Raw genomic sequence first — 11,019 nt, forward strand, 5'->3', positions numbered from 1 at the left:
AAGGAGAAGGAGAAGGAGAAGGAGAAGGAGAAGGAGAAGGAGAAGGAGAAGGAGAAGGAGAAGAAGGAAGTAGTAGTTCTTGGGGCTAGATCGATGCTCAGAGATTAAAAGTAAGTAAGGTTCTTGTAGAGGACTGCAGTGATTTGAATAGGTTTGGTCCCATAAACTCATGTGTTTGAATGCTTAGCCCACAGGAAGTGACACTATTAGAAGATATGTCCTTGTTGAAATAGGTGTGGCCTTGTTGGAGGAAGTATGTCACTGTGGGGGTGGGCTGTGCCAGTCTTCTCCTGTTTGCCTTCAGAACAAGATATAGAACTCTCAGCTCCTCCAGGACCATGCCTGCCTGGACTCTACTATGGTTCCCACCATGATGATAATGGACTGACCATCAGACCCTGTAAGGTAGCCCCAATTACATGTTGTCTTTTATAAAAGTTGCCTTGGTCATGGCGTCTCTTCACATCAATGGAAACCCTAACTAAGACAAGGACTGAAGTTCCATTCCCAGCACTCCAGAGGATCTAACCCCTTGTGCCCTCTTGTGGGCACTCACATGCACATAATTAGAAATAAAAATAAAATCTTAAACATATTTTAAAACAAACTAAATAATATCTAAGTGAATTCAAATTAAAAAAAAAATCCCTTTCTTGATCTCCCAAGCATTTTAGACCTTCTCACTGAGTTCCAGCAGCAGGTGCTCATGACATTACAATGCAATGGGCCTGCACTGGGAGACGGGGACTCAAGGGCCTAGAAATTTAATTTCAGAAAAGAAAATTCTAAAAACAATTCAATCCATAGTAATTTCTAAGAAACTAAAATGTTTAGAGTTATGTCTGGAGCCTTTTTTTCCCATGAACATTTTGGTGGTGCTGGGGGTTGAGCCTTAGCTCTTGTAATATGACAAACAACTTCTTGTTACCCTATCCCTATATCAATTTTCATTGATGTATATTGAACATATAGTACAATGTATAACTGTTTTCAGTATATAGGGTCTAATAAGCTTTGAAAAAATCCACATAGAACATTCCAATTGTCTCTAAACATTTCTTTATGCAGGCCTTAGTCTAAAAAGAGGTTAATTTGGGCTTAAAGTTCTGAAGGCAAGGGAATCCAAGAGAATTTTACCTGAACATGTTTGACTAAGAGCCCCATAAAGGAAAGATGGAGTGCAGAAAAGAGAGCAGTGAGGGCAGGAGAGATAGCTCAGCAGTCAAGAGCACTTGCTGTTCTTCCAGTTTGGCTCACCTTTAATTCCAGGGGATTCAATGTCCTGGAACCCACTCTGTAGACCAGGCTGGCCTCAAACTCACAAATCCGCCTGCCTCTGCCTCCCAAGTGCTGGCACCACCACTGCCTGACAAGAAAATGTTTTTGTTTTTTTTTTTAATTTTTTAAATTTTTTTTTTGTGTTTTTGAGACAGGGTTTCTCTGTGTAGCCCTGGCTGTCCTGGAACTCATTCTGTAGTCCAGGCTGGCCCGGCAAGAAAATGTTTTATAAAGTGAGGACAAAGTAGGTCAGATAATTCATCCTGGGTCCTGGGTCCTGGCTTAGTAAAATACTTACCATGCAGTCATGAGGACCTGAGGATAAAAGCTATCATCAATGTATGTCTGTGATCCCAGTGCTGAGAATGTAGAAATAGGCAGATCCCTGGAGTTCACTGGCCAGTCAGTCTAGCAAAAAGAGTAAGTTCCAGGTTCAGTGAGAGACACTCTCCAAAAAATACAGTGGAGATGAGTTGAAAGAGCCATCCTAGGCCAATCTTTGGCTTCTACACATACATGCACATGAACTTGCATGCACATGTGCATATATATCCACACAAACAGGTATTTCAGCATCCACCATTATCTTTTATACATGTGAATTCATGAATGTCCAGCTGTACATATGTGTACATGTATATAAAAACAAGGGGTCAACCTCCAGTATCCTTCAGGTGCCATCAACTTTGTTTACTATTATTATTACGAATATTATTATTTTGTGCATGCATGATGGGGTACACAAGTGCTCTAGTATATATGTGGAGGTTAAAAGACATCTTTTGGAGTCAGTTTTTCCTTCTACTTTTTTGGGGTTCCAGGGATCAAACTCAGGTTAGCTGCTCTGCAACACAAGCACCTTTAACCATCTTGCTAGACTTCACCTTGTTTGTTGAGACAGAGCTTCTTCATTGGCCTGGAGCTCATTGATTCAGCTAGACTTGCTGGCAGACAGTCTCAGGGATCTTGCTGTTTCCTCCTCTCACTGGGATTATAAACACAGATCACCACACTTGGTTTATTGTTATGTGGGAAGTACCTGAGTACTTCACTCACACTTATGAAACACTTTACCAACTTGAGCTGTCTCCCTAGCACCCAATAACTCAGTTTGAAGAGCAAGAACTAATCCAGTCTTGCACGAAAGATGTCAATTCCCCTGAATGCCCCCACCTATCAGTATCTGTGCATTGGCACCTAAAATTTCACCATGAATTTTGACAAGAACAGACCACATCCACACCATAGTAATGTTTTCTCTACTGTTCTCCAAAATGACAACTAGTTTGATTTCTTTCAGTGTAGACCAGTTTTTCCTGGCTTAGAATTCCATTGAAAACTATAATATTACTCTTTAGTGCCTGTTTTTTTTCTTTTAAACTTGGGTCTAGGAAATTCATCTATGCTGTTCTATAGTTGTGATTGCTGAGTGTTCTATTATGTGATCATTGTCGTAGTTCATGGTCAATTCTTTTGCTGGATACCAAGGCTGTTTCTAGTATGTTTGTTTTTAGTTTTTACTTTTGCTAATATGAATAAAGCTAATCTGAGTATGTACATACATGTTTTAGTGTGGATATGTAACATGCTGTGGTTGGCTCACCACAGCCAATTTAGGGCCTCTCTTAACTTTGGTTCAGTGATGTCATATTGCTAGTTTGAAATAGCCACTGTAGGAATCTTTATACCACAACTGACAACGGTTACAAATTACAGCTATTTTCTTCTCGAAAACCTGGTTGTTAATATTTACCAGCATACCATGTAGGTATATGTTTTCATTCCTCTAGAGTAAACACTTAGAAATTATGTTGTTGGACTACATGATTGATTGATTTTCAAATTATTTCTTGTCCTATTTTTGCAGAGAATTTAAAGAAAAAAATCTTATCTTTTTATAGAACTAACAGACTCAGCCCATTACATACAGGTTCTTAGAATAACTACTAGCTTGTTTTGAAGTAAGAAAACGTGACCGTACCATTTGGGACACAGAGTTTCTCTTAAATTCATCTAGTAGTCAGGGTGGCCATCTGTTACTTAACTTTGAAAACCAAGATTCATTTCTTATGAGAAAGAAGTAACAACTTTGAGCTAGACACATAGAGGATGTTCGCATCAGACAGGGAGATAGGGGTGTTGTTACATTTGATAGAGATGGTTTCAAGGCCCTTAAGGATTTTTTTTTTTTTTGAGACAGAGTTTCTCTGTGTAGCCCTGGCTGTCCTGGAGCTCACTCTTGTAGACCAGGCTGGCCTCGAGCTCTGAAATCCACCTGCCTCTGCCTCCCAAGTGCTGGGATTAAAGGCGTGCGCCACCACACCCGACAGGAAAATTTTTTTGTGGTTGTAAAACTGGCCAGAGACCTCCATAGTCTTTGGCAGGGGGCGGGGGTGGGGACGGGGGTGCTGGGAATTTAACTCAGGGCTTTGTGGTTCATTCTCCTGTTGAGCTACAACTCTAGAACCATACTAAGCTTTTAAGGAAGATTTACACATATCTCAAATGGATGGAGAAAATACAAGTTTTCTGAAGGAAATGCTCCAAGAAAAAGAATAGAGGAACATACATATGTACATGTGTGTATGTGTGTGTTTGTGTCTGTGCCGTTTCTTATTCTGATGCATGGGTAAGTTCAGTTTAAGAATCATAGTCATCCTAAAATACGTCCACAAATGGCTGCCACAGTATTGCATTCCAGAACAATTCCGCCCTTCTTCACCTAGCCAGCTGTGGTCTGTCTTTTAAATTCCTTGATTCCTTTCCTAGGGAAGCCTCCCTCCCTCCAGCCAGACCTCCCGCACAGATCCGCTAATTAGCAAAAGTTATGACTACAGTCTGGTAAATACTGAACATCATTTAGTCTGAGTCCACCCTCAAACTAAGATATATGAAGAGTCCTTTAAAATGTGCTTTACAGTACTGGCCAAATTGCATTTAAGGGTTCTCTCTCTTGCTCATATCCTTAAGCCTGTAAGATCAGTCTCAAATGGCCAGAAAATACAAATCTGAAATCGAGTCGTGCCTCAGACACTTACACCAAAAAAGGACAAGCTTCTTTATTCTGTAGCACTGTTAGGGTTAAAGTCCTTAACACGCAGTAGTCGCCCTGACTGCGCCTGCGCGCCAATCAGGACAGGCGAATTTGCCCTAGAGACAGCCATTTGAGCTCACCCCTCCCAATCCGGAACACGACCCACATTCCGCTGGCCCTGTCTTGATGGGCATAATCTTACTCCAATGAGAATGGAGAGACGAGTCCTGGAGAGCCAATAGCAAAAAGCCGAGGGACGGTGGTGGACTGAGAGAGGAAACAAGAAGACAAGCCCAAGATGGAGGCGGTGGTGGTGGTAGCGGTGTGACAGGTGAGGGCAGGCCCGGTAGGGTTCGGGTTTTGGAGAGGCTGCGGGACCCGGGTGTGAAGTCCGGACCGAAAGCTCAGCTCCAAGATGCTTCCGTCTGAATCTCAGCGCTCTCCCGCCTGGAACCAAAGGAGTGGTTTGACCTGGGCGAGACCGTCGTCATCGACCGTGGGAGTAGATGGAGGAGTCGGCCTGCAGGATGCAGTGGTGGTTTCGCTTGCTGCGAATGGCATTGCGCCTGCACAGAGCTTGAAGCCCTTGGGGAGGGCGGGACCGAGCCAAATTGGGTCTGGGGTCTGGGACTTGGGTGCGAAATTCCAAGGTGAATTCTTAAACCCCTTAAAATGTCTGATGACGTTTCCTCACGACGTCTAGGAGATGCAGCGCTCTTCCATGGTTCCTTATTGCTCTTAATATTCTACGCCATCTAGGAAAATGTCTGAAGATTATCCCATTATCCCTAGTTCACCCTAATCTCTTTCCATGATTTCACAGTGTGTTTACACCAGTAATCTGTTTGTGACCCCTCAGTAGTTACCAGGTACAGTTTTTGGAAACCCTTCCCCCAACCTTAACCTCCATTTTCTTCACCTGGATACCACTGTTTTCCTTTTCCTTTCCTCTTGATAGTGTTTTCTGATGAGCCATCATTGCCACTGCATTTGTTTTAGTGTGTAATGTGGTCTGTTATCCAGCTGTTTTTCACAGTCCGTAGTGACTCTTATTACATCTCTCTTTAGAATACTGTATGGTGAACCTCTGTGAATTCATCACAGAGTCTAGTGACCTCTATTAGCTATCTGACAGTACTTTTGATTCTACTATTAGCCTTATAGCTCATGCTCTGGAATGCCCACAGTGCCCTTTTAAGGTCATTAGTACAGTCTTCATGTCTTCATTTCCTTCAAACTAAAGACAAGGTTTGAGAATCCTCCATTTTCTTGTTCCCTGTCTGTGACTTCTTTCCCTGTAGTGTCTGATCACCATTCTGATCAAGCTAAGACATCCTGTTCATTTCCATTGTGTGCCTGAGACCTGTGACCCTCAGTGCAGTACATACTGACTTCCCCATTAGTCTCTAGAAGAATCTTGTGTTCTGCACTGTCCAGAACCGTGTGCACTGCCTCCTCACTGCAGTGAATCTCAGATCTTGGTACTCAACTGCGAGATAAGCAATAGGAGATTTTCAGCAGAGAAGGGTTACTGTCACTGGGCTGTTTCATAAAAAGTGGGATTCAGGGAACAGTGGGAGCTTGGAGATGGAATTTTATATGTCCTCTGCCACTCTGCTTTCAGGCTGTCATTACTAGACCTCTGAATTTTTCCTCTGCCCTCTGCTAGGAGGCCTATGGCAGCTGCCCAGTCCTACCTCAGCCCATCTTGAAAAATATCTTAGGCAACATGGAACCACCACGAGGCCCTCCTGTTGGTGGGGCTGAGCCATCTCGGGCAGTTGGCACTGTCAAAGTGTACCTGCCTAACAAGCAGCGCACAGTGGTGAGTTACTCAGGCAATACTGGCAGGGGTTCCAGATGGTCCTACTGTGGGATCAGAAGGGTGACAAGGGGTAGGGAATGGCTATTGTAGAGGGAAGGAATAATTGGCTAGGGGTACTGAAGACCCCAACCTCTGTATACACACACACACAGGTGACTGTCCGCGAAGGCATGAGTGTCTATGACTCTTTGGACAAGGCCCTCAAGGTGCGGGGTCTCAATCAGGACTGCTGCGTGGTCTACAGACTCATCAAAGGGTAAGTATGGAAACCCCATTCCATTCACTGGGTCCCTATACACCTCCCTTCTTCAGTGCCATCTTATTCCTCTTCATTTGTCTTGGAATCTTCCACTATCTGAGGTAACCCAGGTGACATCTTTTGTTTCCCTTCATTGACCATTGGAAGGTCTGCAACTCACTATCCACTCAGTCCTCAAGACCTCAGTCTGTTACCTTCCAGAGTTCATCTGTTTTGTTCTTTCACAATTTCTTGAAGTCACCAGCTCTTTCTTTTCTCATGGTCCCCATGCACTGTGGAGTTGGTCTTCATTGACCTTTCTATTCTTGTGTTCCTTGGTGCCTTTATGTTTTGGATGGAGTTCATGTTTTCATTTTACCTGTTTTAGTGTCTCATCAGCCCCCTTATACACCGTGCTGGCTTACTACTCCTGAGATGTAGTTTCATTTGTCTCTCACCACATGGTTAAGATCATGGATTAAATGTGGGAGTGGTGGGTATACCAGTGATCCTAAACCTTGGGCAATTCACATATGCTTGAGCCTGTTCCTCATCTATAAAGTGGGAATAAGAATAGTGACTAACTTTATTTTTTATTTGAAATGCTACCCTTTTTATGTGTATGAGTGTTTTGACTGCATTGTATGTGCACTGTGTGTGTTCCTCATGCCTATGGAGGCCAGAAGAAGGTTCAAGATCCCACTGGAGTTATGGATGGTTATGAGCCACCATGTGAGTGCTGGGAACTGAACCCAGGTCCTCTGAAAGAGAAGCAAGTATTTTTAACTGCTGAGCCATCATCTCTCCAGCCCAAAAGTGACTAATTTAGTGAGAATTAAACATGTGGGAGAGTAGTTCATGGATGGGACTGAGAGAACTTTTGGAACTTCCCTATCTAGTATGGCCCCAGTCCACCATTGTTCACATTCTCTCCCATACTTCTTGCAGAAGAAAGACAGTCACTGCCTGGGACACAGCCATTGCGCCTCTGGATGGTGAGGAGCTCATTGTGGAGGTCCTAGAAGATGTACCACTGACCATGCACAATTTTGTAAGTCTAATGGGGATGGTGGAGGAGACCACAGTGTGGACAGAGAGGGCCCTCAGTCAGGCTTGCACTTCCTTGCTTTGTGGCTGCAGGTACGGAAGACATTCTTCAGCCTGGCCTTCTGTGACTTCTGCCTTAAGTTTCTGTTCCATGGATTCCGCTGCCAGACCTGTGGCTACAAGTTCCACCAGCATTGTTCCTCCAAGGTCCCCACCGTCTGCGTTGACATGAGTACCAACCGCCGACAGTGAGCCCAGCCTGGGGTGGCTTGAGGGATGGGGAGGACAGAAGCCCAAGTACAAGGGCTTACAGTCAGCCATCGTATACTCACAGCCTTCTTGTTTTACACCTTTATGTCCTCAAGGTTCTACCACAGCATCCAGGATTTGTCTGGAGGCTCCAGGCAGCAGGAGGCTCCCTCAAATCTCTCTGTGAATGAGCTGCTAACCCCCCAGGGTCCCAGGTAGGGATGTCATAGATGAAAGGCCAGGGGGCCAGTGAAAGAAGGAATGGAGGACCCTGAGAGATTATACTTTCATTTATTTGTTTACGTGATAAATACTATTGAGTACCTATAAGTGTTGAATAAGGGCATGGGATTGTGGGATCATTGGTAAGGCACCCAGTTCACTCCATGTTTCATTTTTTCATCTGGGAAGAGGGGATGAGACTTTTCCCTAGTGGGTTCTGAAGAGGATTAAGAGTTGAGATATTGGCAATGCTTAAAGCAAGCTCTGATACAGAGTAAATAACAAGTCGTATTATTCATTACAAGTGTATATATAAAATCATCTAGTTTGTTCATTTCTTCCAGTATAACCATACCCCAGTCTTTTCTCTTTGAAATAAATGTTACTGTATCAGAAAGTACTTTTATTTCACTTATGTTGGATATGATAGCATATAGTTTTACGTAATATATAAAAAGTAAGGTTAATGTATTATTTGTAGTTATGAGTATATGTGTGTTAATTTACCTGTGAATTTAATCTCAGGATGGTGAAAGTAACAGAAGAATGTTTTTCTGTAAGGTATAATTCATGGGAGGTGGAGGCAAGACGATCAATAGTTCAAGGCTACCCTCCACTAAGTAGCAAGTTCAAGGCCAGCCTGGGCTACATGAGACTGTCTTAAAACAGTAAAAAAAGGTGTTTTGTAACGTGATATATGTATAATCGTTATATGATGTGTGTAATGTGTATTACATAATATGATAATATGTGTATTGAAAACGTTGCCATTTTAATATAGGTAATGCTCATTATTATAAAATAAATAATATATTTGAAAAATACATGTCATTATGATATGTAATAAAAAGTCATATCTTACCCTTTCTCCAACTATCTTTGTCCTTCATTGTTCCTTCTTTAGACCTTTCCCCCAATATTACCCTTTCTGAGAACCCACTCCTGACTCCCCCAGGGACATTTTCTACCTCCTTCATTTTATTTTCCTCTTTTTGTGCCTATCACTAATAGGCACATTATATATTTTGTTTTTTTATTCTTCTACCTCTGCTAAAAGTAACTCTACGAGGGCAAGAGCTTTTTTTTTTTAATTTATTATTATACGTAAGTACACTGTAGCTGTCTTCAGACACACCAGAAGAGAGCATCAGATCTCATTACAGATGGTTGTGAGCCACCATGTGGTTGCTGGGATTTGAACTCAGGACCTTCGGAAGAGCAGTCAGTGCTCTTACCCGGTGAGTCATCTCACCAGCCCAGGCAAGAGCTTTTTATTTATGGTATCCACAGTTTGATCTCCTCTGTTTAGAGTTGAATCTGGCACACAGGAGGCATCTTGAGCAGATGATTACTGGTATGACCAACAGACATGTACTGTTTATGAGTTAAACGCACATTCAGGGTGGTGGAGTTGGGCTTTCTTTGCGTTCTAGTTCCTTCTGCAGAGATTTCACAGCCTTTTCTCTATTAGCTCCTTTACCCAGCAACGTGACCAGGAGCACTTCTCATTCCCTGCCCCTGCCAATCCCCCACTGCAGCGCATCCGCTCCACATCTACTCCTAACGTCCACATGGTCAGCACCACAGCTCCCATGGACTCCAGCCTCATGCAGGTGGGTGTCAAGGAGGTGACAGTGGGGAGCATGGAGCATTGCTTAAAGCCATTACTATTGCCATATCCTCACTTTGACTTCTGCTCCCACCTCCTTCCAGTTTACTGCTCAGAGCTTCAGCACCGATGGTGAGAGAACCCCCATCCCTTTCTGCACCCTGAGCTCTCTCTGCTCCACTATCCCACTTGCCTCCACTCACAGCATTCTGTACAACCACAGCTGCTGGTAGAAGTGGTGATCGAGCCCCTCGGGGTAGCCCTAGCCCAGCTAGTGTGTCTTCAGGGAGGAAGTCCCCACATTCCAAGTTACCTTCAGAACAGCGGGAGCGGAAGTCCTTGGCAGATGAAAAGAAAAAAGTGGTATGCCGTAGGAAATCCTTGGGGACCACCACAGCCTGAGTGCTATGACTAAGGGTTGTGGGTAGGCCCCTCTGATGCCACCCATCTGGCCCACAGAAGAACCTGGGGTACCGGGACTCAGGCTATTACTGGGAGGTGCCACCCAGTGAGGTACAGCTGTTGAAGAGGATCGGGACAGGCTCTTTTGGCACTGTGTTTCGGGGGCGTTGGCATGGCGATGTAGCTGTGAAAGTGCTCAAGGTTGCCCAACCTACCGCTGAGCAGGCCCAGGCCTTCAAGAATGAGATGCAGGTGCTCAGGTGAGGTCGCTATGTGTGTAAGTGGGACAGGATGGTGGCAGGCAGCATTTAGTGTTTGGGAAAAAGCCATGCTGGGGTACTTCCTGGGTGTCTACTCTATTTGTGCCATGTTGGAAGCTTAATTAGGCTTAATTTCTCTCCAAGAGATGACCCTTTCCTCTCTGAGCAATGGGCTGATGATGAGGACAATGATGATGATGTTTCTTTGGATTAACATTGCTATTTGCTGGCTGTGAACTAGATCTAGCCATAGGTCATTCCCATGATTATTTAACACATGAAGATTTTATGTAATTCCAGCTCCAGGAGTGCTCACATCTGTCCTTTCTTTTGCTGAGTCACTGCTGTTACATTTATTGTGTTGTAGGCTTGTTAATTTGCTTTGATGCAAAGAACAATATTAATTATAGTCATATTCTATAGTCCCATTGTGTAGTTATTATAATTGCTGTAATTAAGGTATAATCAACACCGTATTAATTCATTCACACCGAAAAAACCAGGGTGGCACCCTTTTAGCCACTACAGTTATTATGTAGCATATTACTTTGTGCTTTTATTTTATATAAGCAAGGCTGTATAGGGTTTGTGTGTGCATATATGTGTTTGTGTATGTGTGTGTGTGTGTATGTGTGTATGTATGTGTAACCCAGGGCTTCACCATACTAAACATATATACTACCACTGTTATCAGGAAAGTATAATTTCTGACAATCTGAGGATGCATACATGGGCTTCCCCCTCTATCAGATAAACACAATGGATGCCACAATAAGAAAACTTATTCTCGCCGGGCAGTGGTGGCACACGCCTTTAATCCCAGCACTTGGGAGGCAGAGGCAGGTGGATTTCTGA

The 11,019-nt window shown here is 43.6% G+C and overlaps 1 protein-coding gene across 1 annotated transcript in view; it reads left to right on the plus strand.

Annotated features, from left to right (window-relative positions):
- Positions 1–4,358: 4,358 nt before the first annotated feature.
- The window catches only part of Araf (A-Raf proto-oncogene, serine/threonine kinase), a 12,479-nt gene continuing 5,818 nt past the window's right edge, over positions 4,359–11,019 (plus strand). The window contains exons 1-10 of the mRNA XM_031345986.1: positions 4,359–4,643; positions 5,982–6,137; positions 6,290–6,393; positions 7,324–7,426; positions 7,516–7,670; positions 7,788–7,886; positions 9,365–9,506; positions 9,607–9,634; positions 9,726–9,865; positions 9,962–10,164. Coding sequence (XP_031201846.1) covers positions 6,042–6,137; positions 6,290–6,393; positions 7,324–7,426; positions 7,516–7,670; positions 7,788–7,886; positions 9,365–9,506; positions 9,607–9,634; positions 9,726–9,865; positions 9,962–10,164 — 1,070 coding nt within the window. The 5' untranslated portion in view covers positions 4,359–4,643; positions 5,982–6,041. The remainder of the gene's footprint in view (positions 4,644–5,981; positions 6,138–6,289; positions 6,394–7,323; positions 7,427–7,515; positions 7,671–7,787; positions 7,887–9,364; positions 9,507–9,606; positions 9,635–9,725; positions 9,866–9,961; positions 10,165–11,019) is intronic.

The sequence above is a fragment of the Mastomys coucha genome, chromosome X (assembly GCF_008632895.1).
Source record: "Mastomys coucha isolate ucsf_1 chromosome X, UCSF_Mcou_1, whole genome shotgun sequence".
NCBI classification, from domain to species: domain Eukaryota; kingdom Metazoa; phylum Chordata; class Mammalia; order Rodentia; family Muridae; genus Mastomys; species Mastomys coucha.